Raw genomic sequence first — 14,701 nt, 5'->3', positions numbered from 1 at the left:
CACTTTTTTTTTTTTTTTTTTTTTATCTTTGCCTTCCTGAGCTTGGCCCTGCAGGTTCTTGCTATTTCCTGGTATCCTTCCTTGGTGACCTGCCCATTCTTCCATTGCCTGCATGTTTTCCTTTTGCATTTGAGGCAATTTAAAAGCTCCTTCTGCAGCCACATTGGTCTCTTGCCACCATTCTTCTTGTGCATCCACCATGTTGGGACAGCTTCTTGTTGGGATTTCAACACCGTACCTTTTAGAGCCTCCAAGCCCTCCTGGGTGCCTTTACCCTTCAGTCCATTTTCCCATGGCCCCATGCCTATTAGTTCCCTCAGTTTGGTTAAAAACTGCTTTTTTGATATCTAGCATCTTAGTTTTGCTGACCTCAAGCTTTCCCTGCCTCAGGATCTGGAATTCTATCATATCATGATCACTTCCTCACAAGTTACCAATCACCTTCACATCCTCCACAAGTTCTTCCCTGCTTGTAGGACAAGAGCCAAGATAGATAATCCCCTAGTTGTATCCTCTGCTTTCTAGAACAGAGTTGTCCTCCACGCAAATTAGGAACTGGCTGGACATTTTATTTTCCAGCAGATGTCCAGAAAATTGATGTCTCCCACCAGTACCATCCCATGGCTCTTGGACAGATTTGTCACCTGCTTGAACAGTGCCTCATCCACCTTCTGATCCCTCAATGCAACTGAAACAGCCTCATGCACTGAACCAAGGGCCTAAAGGAGAATGTATGACCAACCACCACTCTTGTTCTTGCCATATTATGAGTCTCCACTTACCTATCGTACGGAAACCCAAAAACCAGGCAAAGGATGGCAGAAAGTGGAATGGACACTTATTGAAAAACTCCAGTTACTGAATGGCAAAAGTACACTTTTTTCAAGTACTTGCCTCCGCATGCATTCCCTAGGGAGAGACTCCCCAGCAGCGCACCAAGTAGGAGAATGGTGAATGGAGCTTTCATGAAGAACTAACTGCAACATTACCTTACTGTAGCTCCAATCTGCTTTCCTGCACACATCTTAGGTTTGACACCTTTAGGCAGGCCACAAAGACTGCAATGGCTCTGAGTGAGCATTACCATTATCAGGAACTGGACAGAAGTTTGGAGAAGGAAACAAGAATTTCCATGGCCACAGAGAGGTTACTAGACTGAGCTTTACTCTATCCTGTTCAGTTTTCCTTTGGATCCTTAGTATTAATAGCACTGGCAAAAATGCGTAACAGCTGACTTGACCATTTGATCGCAAAAGCCTCTCCCAAATAGCCTTGACTTGTGCCATCCCTGAAACACAGTTTTTTAATAGTTCTTCCTCATACTGGTTGCAAACCAGTTGCCCTAACTCAAACACCAGTTGTGCCACTGAATCAAGAAATACCTTTCATAATCTCCGTGACGCTTACAGGGACTGCTGACGACAATGTTCTATTAGGAAAGGATTAAGAAGGTAAATGGATGGTGCATACACCAATACAAGAGTCTTATGCTCAGGTATGTGCCTGGGAGGATTGGGTTTCCTCAGATTTGTTTGTTTATCTGATAAGCTATGGCAGGGGTCGGCAACCCCTGGCATGCGTGCCCAGCGTGGCACACGAGGCCATTTTGCTTGGCACACTGTGGCACAGCTGTTTGGAGCCTCCCGGCTACAGCCGGCCCCAGCTCCGGGTAGCTGCTGCCAGCAACAGAGCCCAGGCTGCTCCCAGTCGGGCTTGCAGCATCCCAGCTGCCTGCCCCAAGGTAGGTACCCATGCAGTCACCCCCAGCACAGAGCAGAGGCCGTAGCTGTGCAGCCTGGCAGAGCTGTTTGCACTCTGCCCACTGCAGCTGCCCAGACAGCTGCGCTGGGCTCATCACCTCCATGCTGGGAGCAGGGGAGAGACTGGGGCTGCGCTGCCTCAGGCCCCTCCCCCACCACCAGCTCCAAAGCATGCCTACACACGCTGGTGCAGAGCTGATGCTGGAGCCCGGCACAGCTGTTTGGAGCCTCCCAGCTGCAGCCAGCCCTGGCTCTGGCTCTGGCTCGCTGCTAGTAGCCACAGAGCCCGGGCTGTGGGGCAAGGCATCCTGCCATGTACCCCTTGCCCTCATTTTGTTTTTCTGCCATGCTGGCACTCCAGCACCTTCCGAGGTAGGCGTTGTGGTGTTTTTCGGCACACCGGCCAAAAAACATTGCCCACCCCTGAACTATATGTTGTCCAATAAGCTTGAACAGAAGTGCTTCTGCTTGAACAGGAATAAGTGTCCCTTGCATACCCCAGATACTGCTCTCAGTTCTTGTAAGGTGATGCGAAATAGCATCTTCTGTGAAATGTAAGTACCCAGTAAAAATTTGTACACTGCCTATGCACACTGGCTCAGTGGTTAAAATTGATTGTTTCCTCCTGTTCTGGTTGGTACTGGGGGGTTAAAAGGGAACTCCTATGCATGCTATTCTCATAGCCAAATCTCAGCATTTAGAGGAACTAGGAACATCATACACATGCTGTGTGCACCAAAAATGTATATTAAGCTGATCCCTGTTTGTAGACAGAGGAGAGGTAATCCTGCATATGATGTCACATGCCTAGATGTTATGTGATGTAGAAAGAAAAGGCAACAGCATGAAACAGAAGACAACAACACACCAAGGTATGAGAAATCAACTGACATGGATCTATCAGCATGGACATTGTGTTGTCTCTCTCCAGGAGCAAGGATGCATTTTATGCCACTGAAACCAAAATTGCTTCACAAAGTCTTGAAGTATAACCACACAGTTCTATTCTTCAGAATCCAGTCTCTCATGTTGGTGAACTGGGGCATTTGATGAAAGCTAGGGGTTTTCAACCTTTTTAAAAGAAGTATACCCCTTCTGGTGGCAGTGGCCAGATGGGGGGGGGGCAGGAAGGGGGCAGAGAGATTGCATGCAGCAGCCACCGCACCCACCCACCATCCCACGCCCCGCTTTTTCCACAGCCGGTCACATATGCAGCTCCATAGGCTGTTGACAGCCCTTGCACCCAACCAATCACATGCCGCCCGTCAGCAGCCCACAGAACTGCACGTGCGACTGGCTGTGGGAAAGCGGGGCACCAGGTGGTGGATGGTGGCCGCTGCCCTTGCTCCCCCCTGGCTCTGATCCTGGGAGGCGGTGGTGGTGCTCTGCCCCTGCCTGCCCAGGCATACCCCCTAGGACCTTCCCAAGTACTCCTAGGGGTACATGTACCCTCAGTTGACAACCCTTGAGCTAGGGCTCACAAAAACTTATAGACTAACTGAATCAGAGCTGCATAAGGTGCACCTCTATGCTGCCTTCTTCATAAGTAGAAGTTGCAAGGTAACATTTGAAAGAAAGAAACATCTAGAGCAGGGGTTATCAACCAAGGGTATGTGCACCTCCAGGGGTACTTAGAAAGGTCTTTGGGGGTACGCCCAGGTGGGTGGGGATGAAGAGCGCCCCAGGGTGCTGCAGCAGTGTCTCCTCCAGAGCGTTTGCCTGTTACCTGGGGGAGGGGTGCACCAGGTGCCACCAGCACACCACGGCACCTCCCCACCCCAGCTCGCTCTCCTGAATGGCCGCTGTGAGGGTCTCAATGGCGGGAGGGTTAGTGTGTTTCTATGCCCACTCCAAGGAGCAGGGCTGGAGGGGTTGGTTCAAGGGCAGCAGCAACCCTCTGCAGGCCATATAGGTGCCACCCAGCCCAATGGGGTAGGGGAAAAGGGGTGTTGCATGCGGCAGAGGCCACCGCCACCACCACCCCATGGTGGTTTCCCATGGCTGGTTGTGCATGCGACTCTGCGGGCTGCTGATGGGCGGCGCGCAATTGGCTGGATGTGAAGCTTGTAAGCAGCACATGGAGCTGCATGTGGAACTGGGTGTGGGAAAGCAGGGTGCAGTGGTGGCACAGTAGACATCTGTAATGGCATGAGGCGGTGGACGGTGGTTGCATGCAAGTACCACCCCCCCACCCTACATCCGGCCTCCGACACCAAAAGGGGTACACCTGCTAAAAAAGGTTGAAAACCCCTGATCTAGAATAACTGCCTGGCTAGAAGAAATTAAATCTGAGGTCATGAAATGAGAAAAAGGTGTAGTCAGATTCGTTATGCACATCATAGCCTTCCTTTATTAAGGATAACTCTATTTTTCTTTTTATCTATCCGACTCATTGATAAGTATATACAGATCTGCCAAATACCCATAAAGAATGTATATGGATGATTGGGCTATTAGTCAGCTACAGACAACACAACAGATCTAACTGAAATATAAACAGAATTAGATACAGTGAGGCTTAGATCAGTTTTGATTTTTGTGAAAAGTGAAGGCGAAGTTTACCTGTGCAACCTTATGTCTGGGTTCTTATAAGCATTCATCACAGAGTCTTGAAGTACATAATCACACACTGTTATAGTCTTCAGTATCCTCTCTCTCTCTTTTGGTGCACTGGTTGGACAAAGAATAGTAAAGGGCCAATCCAGCTCCTACTGAAGTCAATGGAAAAGACTCTCACTGACTTCAGTGGGGATTGTGTAAGACCCTGAGTGAGGTAGAGACACATAACACAAGAAAGTGCCAAAATCCACTTGCATTTATACTGTACAAAGTAAATTCACTAAATCTATAAGGCCAGACCATCTCCTGAAGTCAGAGCTGTGCTGGTTTACAGCAATCCTTGTCCCAGTGGATTTAGTCCAAATTTGCATTGGTATAATATAGCAGATTTTTGGTTCTCATAGAATGAAAAGTATGTAGTGAATGAATACTGCCTTGGCTACTCTTGGACCACTGCATGAGCTGCTGATAAAAGGGTGGGCAGGATGAAGACAGAAAAATTAACTGGATTAGTGCTGCTGTAGTGCCAATTATCTTACACCTACACCACCACCTACATGATTCAGATGAAAATAAATACAAACAAAGGTTTGTACAATGTCTGCCACGTGAATGCAGTTATTCAACCATAAATATGGTAGTATTTATTTCTACAAGGGAACTTAATTACCAAGTTACTTTATTGAGAACACATGTAGCAACCTTTGTATGATTATTCTTCAATGTGTTCAGTTTGTCATTGTAATGATTTTTCCTAAAGATAAACTGCATTGTTTTGTGTAAAATGTAAGTACTGTACTGAGGTGGCAAGGAGACCATAAAAAATAACTATTTAAAGATGCAGTATGCCTTACCTTGTGACATCACTGCTTGCTTGTTCTTCTTGCTGGAGTTCAGACAATGACGTATCTCCATTGCTTAAACTTTCAATCATAGATAGCTCAGTACTACTTTGAGACATGTCTTTGGATTTACTGAGATTTGCTAATGAAGTTACCACATTTGCCAGCGTGCTTAAATCTCCTTGACATGCATCAACCTAAGAAAAAAATACAGTTTTAATTCTTTCACATTAGTATCACATGGGAATGGAAAAATCCAGCTTTCACACTAAGGAATGAAGACTTAATCTTAAATACAGAACATATTAAAATAATTGTTTTCAGTAGCGGGTATAATATAATGCCTATAATGCCATAAATAGAGACTGCTATCTAATTTTCAAAGTTTTTCCCCGTTAGCTTTTTACCAGTAGTTAACATACACTTCTTACAATGATGGTACTTGCAAAAACCAGAACAAGGTTAAAAAACAAACAAACAAAAAACACCAGTAAAAAAAGCTTACTGCTGGTTTGAAAAATTCTTATTGTGCAGAGACGTACACAGCATAGCTTGTATGGACTGAGCTCATTTCTGCACACCAGGGGCTCCTTGCACTCCTCCATGTCCACCAGAGGGATCTTGAGTGCCATCTCCTGCAATTTCAAGGACTTGTGCAATCTGTAATCCTCTTCTCTATCACCATCTCCCTCCAAAACCAGTGGCTTAAGGATTTCTATTCACCCACACTTGTGGGTGGGTAGGGATTGCTCTGGGTGCTTCACATGTCCCCCCCCCCACCCAGGTCACAGATCACACGGCTTTCAAGGGAAGCTCTGCCTTGGGACTCTGCAAGAAGAGGCCTTATTCAGTCTCCCTCTTCTGAAAAATCCCCTGAATCCAGCCCTGGTATGGCTTTACAAAGGGCAAGCCTCTGGCTTTGAGACTCTGGCTCTTCTCTGGTGATCTGTAGCAGCTGTATCTCAGACAGCTCCTTCTTTTTGGTCAGCTCCCAGGAGAGTCTTTTAAAGCGGAGAGGCCTTAAGAGTTCCAGTGTCCCACAGCACAGCAGATTGCTCAGCTTCAAATGGTTTTTTATTATACCACTCAAGTGCCCTTTGTCCTCTCTGGGACCACACTCTCTGCACTGTCCTCTCTGGGATTAATTCTTTCTTTCTACTCTCTATTCTCCTTTTTGGGGAAGATCCATGACACCCACCATTATTGCTGTTTCTTTCTATCTTGGAGATAAATCAATCTAGAGTGACAATCCATTAAACTCTACTGGAAGGAAATGGCAGGAGTTTTTGTTATGCTGTAAGGCATTAATGGGTGCCATTAATTGGCTGGAATTATTGATAATTAGGCATGGCTCAAACTGCTCTGTCTCCAAACACAATGCCAGATGCTCCCTCTTTCCCTTTCCAGTTTGTTGATAAACTGGATTCTGCCTACTAATGTCTTAAATGTTCCATAACATTTTGACATCAGTTTGACTCAGTGTTCAGCATTGTTACATAACAGGTGCCAAACATCCAAACAGATGGTAATATCAAACTGACTGTGGCGAGGTGGGCTCCTCTCAGGCCAGCCGTTGCCGCCCTCCCACCTGCCTCTGGGCATGCTGCCCGCCTGTCTCGCCCACCACGACTTGTTGGAAGATCAATAAGTTGTTAAATAAGGTGGGAGGCTGCCCATTTTTCTTTGCACCCCAATATAAGGGGGTGTCTGCAGCTCCGTACCACTCCTACACTGCGGCCCAAGCCTCGCAGATGCCATCCAGATGTTAACAGTCACACCAGCCACACGCTAGGCTCCAGAATTCTCCTGGGAGGACCCTCTCTTTGATCCCTCCACTCAGGCGGCCTACACCGCCTTCATTTGGGCTGCCGAGCTCCTTGTAGCTGGCTCCCCTCTCAGTCATGGTCCCCGCTCGGGACCTTCAGTCCTACACAGGCCCTGGCCTCACCTCCAAGGCCAGGCAGGGTCCCAGATCCACAACTCTGAGTGCCCTTCGCGGTAGATGCCTAACCCTTTGACCATCTTGGTCCTGGCCCCAGCATGGACCAGTTGAGAGGGCACTGTACTTCTGGCCTAAATAGCCCCACGTTCTCTCCAGGTCCACCTTCCTGGATGTAGGGAGCTGGGGTACCTCATACCACGACTGGTGCCCCAGGGTCTCACAGGAGACTCTCACTCCCCCCTGGGGCAGCAGGTTGTGGTGTTACTACGGATGTTACATTCGACCCACACTCAGCCTCCCAGCAGTGGAGGACTTACCAGGGTCAGGACTCGCCTCTCTCACTCTGGGGTTGAAGCCCCTTCACTCAGCCTCCGGCCCAAACCTTGGCCTCAGGCTTCCGAAGGCTTACCTGGGCCCACTACCCTTGCCTGGGGCTCCACATGCCCCCCTCACTTGGGGCTCTAGATCTCCACTCCTTAGTTGGGGCTACCCCCTCACTGGGGCTCCGCAACTCTGCCCCCTCATTTAGGGCTACCACACTGCCCCTCGCTTGGGGCTACAGATCTCAGCCCCCTTCACTGGGGCTATCCCCCCCTCACTGGGGTCCTAATTTCCATCCCCTCTCACTTGGGGCTCCAGACCGCCCCCTCACTGGGGGGCCACAGGGTTTGCTCCCCGGTGGGCTCAGGTGGCCACAACTGTGCCTGGCCACAACTACCTTTGATGGTACATAAACCCACCCAAAGGCGAGGGCTAGGGTTAAGGCACCCCTACCCACCTTTCACCGGGGTGATAACTGGCCTGGCATTTCCTGGGGGCTCCCGCGCCACTGAGAGCCCCACCAGGCCACCCACTCCCGGCAAGGTGCAGTTTTAGGTCATGCCCAGGACCAGGAGCCTTTTGACCATCCCCTACAGCTCCTGCCTTACCTCCAGATGATACCAGCAGCCCTGCAGCCAGGTGATGTTGTTGCCTGGCCTTCAGCAGCAAAAATGCCCTGTTTATATGGGCAGCACCAGATCCAAAATGGCTGCCATCATCAGGCACCTGCCAGCCGCTAGCTTCTTGCCCTTAAAGTGGTAGGCACCTATAGTGCCCTGCCATACGGACTTTGTATTAACACCTCATATCACTCAACCAATTTTACTATTTGGCCCAGTAAAATGTCCTGAATTTACGTTTTATTTCTTCCAGATTCTCAGCTTGCAAAAATTGGAGCAAGCTTTCACAAGACCAAATTTTTTAGCATACCTGCAGTACACATTCATGAGAACTGCATGTTGGGTTTGTTCCATTCAGGTTGGTAGCAGAAGGGGACAAAGTCTTAACCCTCCCTCCACTCCCAAACATTTTTTAGTATGAATTTAACTTGTTAGAGTGCATGCTCATCAGCCGTCTCCATATTGGCACTGGAATTATTCATTCTTCCTTACTGAGAAATTTGCGAGAGCCCAGACACATTTTCTCCCAATGGTTCTTTTTCTGCAATTCCCGTGTTCATGGCAGACATCTGCTTTTAGTTTTTTCTCCTAATCAAAGCTAGTATTTTAACTCTCTGGTAATGTATAGGGTCCATATTCCCTAACAAACTTGAACATGGTACTCAACTATTTTTAGACCTACAAAATTCACTTGGTTTAATCTCTGAGCACCTCAAACATTAAAATTTACTGGTAAAAAGTACAAGAAAAGATCTAGCCATCAGTTTAAGCAATGTAAAATAGTCAAGCCCAGGACACACGTTTTTAAAAAGAAGAGTGGACATATTTTTCAAAAAAGTATTTAGTACTTTTGTTAAGCAGGGCTATAGTCAGTCTTCAAAAAAAAGGAAATATCTATAACAGTGGGTAATCTTGTAAAAGTTGGTCAATATTTCTAAAAGGAATCTTTTGAACACCGACACATCAGAACAATAAAACAAACAAAAAGCCCCTAATTGGTTGTATTCAAAGTTCATTTGGTATTTTAGGTATGTAATCATATACCTTATCTGGTGACATCAGCACAGTAGGCTCATTTTTTATTCCAGACTGGTGAATATTAACAAACATTCCTGACTCTAGTAGGCCTGTAGACCTGAAAAAAAAGGCATATTTTTTACTCTTATGATGTCAAATCTTACTTTATTTAACAGCCCCTCTACATGTGCAGATAAAGGCATGATGGGCTTTAATACACAATCCACACAACAGTGCCTCCTGCCAAACCACACATGCATGGCAGGAGGCGTGATTAGGACTGTGAATTAGATCCCATCTCAGTTTATTGCTAGTGCAGGAGGAGCCCAATCCCAGGCTCTCACTATGCTGGGAAGAAGCTATATCTTGCATCTGGGAGCCCCCTCAGCTGACATGGCTCCCAGCTGTGCAGGTACCCCATGCACCCTTGTGACTGGGATACTGCAGTTGCTACGATCTCTCAGCTGTGCAGGTGTGTGGTGCACCCTTACAGCTGGGAGATCGCAGCAGTCAAGGTCTCCCAGTCACAGGGGTGTACGGGAGCTCCTCTGAGGCTAGCAGCTCTCAGGGTTGCACACGGCCCCCCCAGCTAGGATTTCAATCAGCTGATAGGGCTCACAGGGGCCCCATGCCACACATTCAAGTAATGGCATAATAGGAAGCAACTACAAAGTTATTACATGTATTTTGTGGAATAACTTTACAGCTTATTCCTGTTTTTATCACACCATTAACTGCTTGAACATGTGGTTGGGTGACCACTTAAGGCATGACTAATTGGTTAATCACACTTAAAATGTAATGTGGAGAGGGGGCCTAAAACATGAAGCAAGCTTTCCACTAAACTCAGGACTAGTAAGGCCTCAGTTGTAATACTATGTCCAGTTTTAACATCATACTTCATGAAAGATGCCAACCAATAGACATGGTTCTGGGAAGAACACCACAAATAAGCAGAAGTCTAGAAAACATGGCATACAAGTAAATACTGAAATAACTAGTTTTGTTAAGTCCAGAGAAAAGACTACTGAAGGGGGACAAAGTTATACTCCTCAAATATGTAAAAAGATACTGCAAATATGAAGGTAACAAACAGTTCTCCAGATCCACTGATGATAGGACAAGGAGTAATGGGCCTAAACTGCAACAACAGATTTACACTGGATATTAGAAAAAAAAAAACTTTCTAGATGCAGGGATTCTTAAGCACTGGAACAGATTTGCTAGGGAGGATGTAGTCTCCACCACCAGGTATTAAGATCAAACTAGAAAAATATCAATTAGGAATGTTTCAGAGATTGTTGATCTCTTTGGAGCAAATGGCTGGGCTAGATGACCACTTAAGGACCCTTTTAACTCTAGGCCCCATGAATAACCCTATAATATCATATAAGTTAAATGTACCTTGCTGTTTCATTGTCTGTTACAAAAGTTGGAGTTGCAGCTAATGGACTACGCAGATCTTTCCGAATGTAGATCTTTTCCGTAGAAGCTGCACAATTTGAAGATTTTTCTCGTGATACTTCAATAGGCTTCCTCTCACACTGAACAGCTAACAAAATGGTGCATAACTGTTAGGTGACAACTCAAAATTTAACAGATGTAACATCACAAACAACAGCCTAAGAAGTAACGCACTGTGTTTCCAATTACAGCAGAGAACCCTGCAGTTTAAAATACATCTTTGGAGATCTTATATAGAAGTTAAAACAATTAATAAAGACTTTACGTAAACACATACATTTTGTTACGGCTACTAGAATGGCAAAGGTGTTAAACTCCCTACGCCAAACAACTTAAAGGGGCAATAATTTTTACATTTAAGATTAAATTAAAAAAAAAAAGAGGTGCACCAATAGAGATTTTTTTGGCTGATACCAATGGCTGATTATTAACCAGCCATATCAGCTGATACCAATCCAATTGCTGATATGCAGCCTGGCAGCTTGGAGACCAGCATCTGGTCAGTAAGTCTGTGGCTGGGAGGGCATGGGGGGGAATGGGCATTGTGGCGGTGGGCAGATTGATGCCCCCCACCATGGTGAAGGAGGGAGTAAGACAGCAGGCAGACACAGGCGTTGCCCAGCCGGTGCAGGGCGCAGGACGGAGCTGCAGGAGGTTTGTCTGGGGGACATGGGAGATGGGGAGGGAGCGGCAGCTCCTGGCTGCTGCATGTACCCCAAGGGAAGCGTGGTGGGCATGTTCCCCTCAGATTTGAGCAGAAAGAGAAGATGGGCTGCCTGTTGTGGGCTCGGGGCCAGCAGATGTGCTCGCCTCTTCCTGGCGATGGGGAGGGGGCTGGGCAGGGGTCGTGTTCAGGGTGGGGTGGGGGCAGCAGCAGCACTGGGAGGGGTGACTATGGGGTGGGCTACAGCCACCCCAAAAAATTCACTGTAGCCCCCCTCCCAGTGCTGCTGCCACCCTCCCCAAGTGCAGCTCTGGCCCAGACCCCCCTGCCCAGAAGAGGCCAGTACAATCCCCAGCCCCGAACCAAGCAGCCAGCCCTCGCCCTGCGCACAAATCCAGGGGGCACATGTCCCCCATGCCTCCCCTGGGAGTTCATGCAATGGCTGGAAACTACCCCCCTACCCCCACCCCTTGTGCCCCCTGGACAAGCCACCTATGGCTCCATCCTGTGTCCTGTCCTGGCAGCACCTGCCCAAGTCCCATTTCCTCCCTCACCATGCGGGCCTCTATCTCCTCCCCCATACCCCTTCCTCCCCACAGACTTACTGGCCAGATACTGCTCTCCAAGCTGCCAGGTTGCCAGGCTGCATTCCTGGTCGCATGCATGTGTGCATCTGCACATGCCATTATCAGTGATATTACTGGCTACACCAGCAAAAAAAGCTGATTGCCAATAATGTCAATTTTCCTTTATCGATGCCAATCCAATATAGACCGCTTAAAAAAAAAAAAAAAAAAGGTGTTTTCTCCTGTCTGGATCCCTTGCTGGAAGCTGTTCCTTTCATTTGCAAAAGGGTACCATCATCTCCTTCTTTGTGCTGCCTATGGAAATTTGGTCTACCCTGGGAACCCCTGGCCTCAAAGCTCAATGTAGCAAGTCTGATTCTATGGGCTCCCAGGGAAAATTTCTCTTAAGAAGAAATAGCTAGAAACAAACTATTAATGTAAGTATAGGTTTTTGTCATTGTAAAACAAAAATGCTGACTAAAAGTGTGGAACTTTTAGAAGTATTTGGAACTTATTTTTTCCTCTGTTAGAGCAGTTTTAAAATAATCTAACTTCACTTTCATTAATGGAACCACCACAGAAAAGTGCCATGAATCAGGCTTGTAAACTATAGTCTCAACAAATACATAATTTTAAATAGGCCTCAATCTACTTAGCTTATTTAAAGACATTAAAAAAGTTAGGAACCACTGGATAATACTCTATGAATAATCTGTCTTTATGGCTCCATTTGTGAAACTGTTTTAAGGCTCAGCCTGTACAGCCATGTCACCTGGCCTTTGGGGCTTCTCATTGGGTTTGGAAGTAGACAGTCAGCATGGATTCACCATGCCTGATCAACCTGATTGCCTTCTATGAGGAGATGACTGGCTCTGTGGACGCAGGGAGACTAGTGGATGTGGTGTACCTTGACTTTAGCAAGTCTTTTGATACAATCTCCCACAATATTCTTGCAGGGAAGCTAAGGAAGTATGGGCTGGATAAACAGACTGGCTGAATAGAAAACTGGCTGGAGCACTGGGAAAGGGTAGTAACCAATGGCTCAATGTCTAGTTGGCAGTATTAAGTGGGGTGTCCCAGGGGTTGGTCCTGGGCTGCTTTTGTTCAATGTTGTTATCAATGACATGGAAGATGGACTGGCTGGGCAACAAACAGCTCTGCAGAAAAGGACCTGACTGTTACAGTGGACAAGAATCCAAAAAAAAGCCAACAGTGTGCCCTTGTTGCTAAGAAGGCTAATGGCAGACTGGGCTGCATTGGTAGGAGTGTCGCCAGTAGGTCAAGGGAAGTAGATTATTCCCCTCTATTCAGCACTGGTGAGGCCACTTCTGGAGTACTGTATTCAGTTTTGGGCCCCTCACTACAGAAAGGATGTGGACAATTTGGAGAGAGTCCAGTGGAGGGCAACAAAATGGTTAGGGGGCTGGGGCACATGACATATAAGGAGAGGCAGAGAGAACTGGGCTTATCTAGTTTGGAGAAGAGAAGGTTGAGTCGGGATTTAATAGCAGCCTTCAATTACCTGAAGGGAGGTTTGAAAGAGGATGGAGCTGGACTGTTCTCAGTGACAGCAGATGACAGAATGAGGAGCAATGGTCTCAAGTCGCAGCAAGGGAAGTTTAGGTTAGATATTAAGAAAAAGTTCCTCACTGGTGGTGGAATCTCCATTCTTGCAGATTTTTAAGACCCAGATACACAAAGCTTTGGCTGGAATGATCTAGTTGGGGATGATCCTGCTTTGAACAGGGGGTTGGACTAGATTACCTCCTGAGGTCCATTCCAACCCTAATTTTCTATGATTCTATGACTGGCAGAGAGGCCCAGGGAAGGAGAAGAAAGGAGGGGCAGTCAGCATCTTGTCTGCTGCCCCCTTTGTGCCACCCTACCAGCCAGTGCCTTCGCCTCCAGGGCAGGTTGTGAGGCTGCCAGGGAAGGGAAGACTTAATAAGAACTTATTAAGGTTTTTTCATGGGTTTCATGGGCAACCCTGGATTTTGTGGGCAACCACAGATTTCATGGTTTCCACAAAATTCGTGAAACCACAATTTAGGTAGGCCTCTAACAGTATGTAATCCTAGGTACACCCCAATTTCATTTTAATATAATTAAGTGTATGTTTTATAGCTCAAACCTTCCTAAGACTTGTTAAACGTAACATAACAAATCCGTACCCTTTTACAATTCTTATTCATACTTACAATCCTGTTTCATTCCAAAAGCAATACACCGTTGCAGCCTACAGTACTGACATCTGTTCCTGTGATGTTTGTTAATAACACAGTCTTTTGTTCCTCGGCACGAATAAACTAAATTTTTTCGTATACTTCTTTTAAAGAATCCTTTGCATCCCTCACATGTTACTGCTCCATAATGACGTCCTAGTCACAGAACAATATAAGACAAGATATTGCTATCATTCTCTCTCTTTATACTTGATATTTACTTAAATACATTTTCAGTTTTACAGACTTAAGTCTGAAAATATTGGTGATTTACACAGATCAGTCCTTGCAAAAGGTGAAGTATAGGCAACTCTCACACATAAGTCTCAAAAGCGGATTACTTCAAGATTTCAAAGAAAACACATTTTAATTTTCTACATATTTTTCTTTCTTTACCAATTTCTGCTTCAATATCTAAAATTCGCAGTTCACCATTTGTTCAAAAGGCTGTTAACCATTTCAAATGGCACAAGAATGTCATTTCACACAACACTTAAAAAAAAGAGAAAACAAAAAGAGAGAATGCTTTTATGCAGTTTGAAATTAATGACTTAAAAATAAAACACTTGTTTAGTTTTGTTTATTTTCCAAAACACTTATTTTTCAACTTGAGTGCATCAAAAATGGCTCTATGTAGAGTACCTCCATTCTTTTATTCAAACTCTCTGATAAGAGAACTTGCTTAAAAAAACAACCCCCCCCCCCCCAAAAAAAAAAAAAAAAA

General features: G+C 46.2%; 1 protein-coding gene across 4 annotated transcripts in view; it reads right to left on the bottom strand.

Moving 5' to 3' along the window:
- NR2C1 (nuclear receptor subfamily 2 group C member 1) overlaps window positions 1–14,701 on the bottom strand; it is a 102,416-nt gene that overhangs the window by 27,552 nt on the left and 60,163 nt on the right. For 3 of the 4 annotated variants that reach the window (XM_019515071.1, XM_019515068.1, XM_019515069.1), the window contains 5 exons: window positions 13,954–14,133; window positions 10,466–10,613; window positions 9,089–9,179; window positions 5,174–5,358; window positions 4,323–4,430 (listed from right to left, as the gene is read on the bottom strand). In XM_019515071.1, the coding sequence (XP_019370616.1) occupies window positions 4,323–4,430; window positions 5,174–5,358; window positions 9,089–9,179; window positions 10,466–10,613; window positions 13,954–14,133 (712 nt within the window). The remainder of the gene's footprint in view (window positions 1–4,322; window positions 4,431–5,173; window positions 5,359–9,088; window positions 9,180–10,465; window positions 10,614–13,953; window positions 14,134–14,701) is intronic. The other variant, XM_019515070.1, reaches the window with a different exon arrangement.

The sequence above is a fragment of the Gavialis gangeticus genome, unplaced genomic scaffold, assembly GCF_001723915.1.
Source record: "Gavialis gangeticus isolate Ggan-Ray unplaced genomic scaffold, GavGan_comp1, whole genome shotgun sequence".
NCBI lineage: Eukaryota > Metazoa > Chordata > Crocodylia > Gavialidae > Gavialis > Gavialis gangeticus.
The sequence above is the reverse complement of the archived record's forward strand: the minus strand, read 5'-3'. Positions and strand labels throughout refer to the sequence as shown.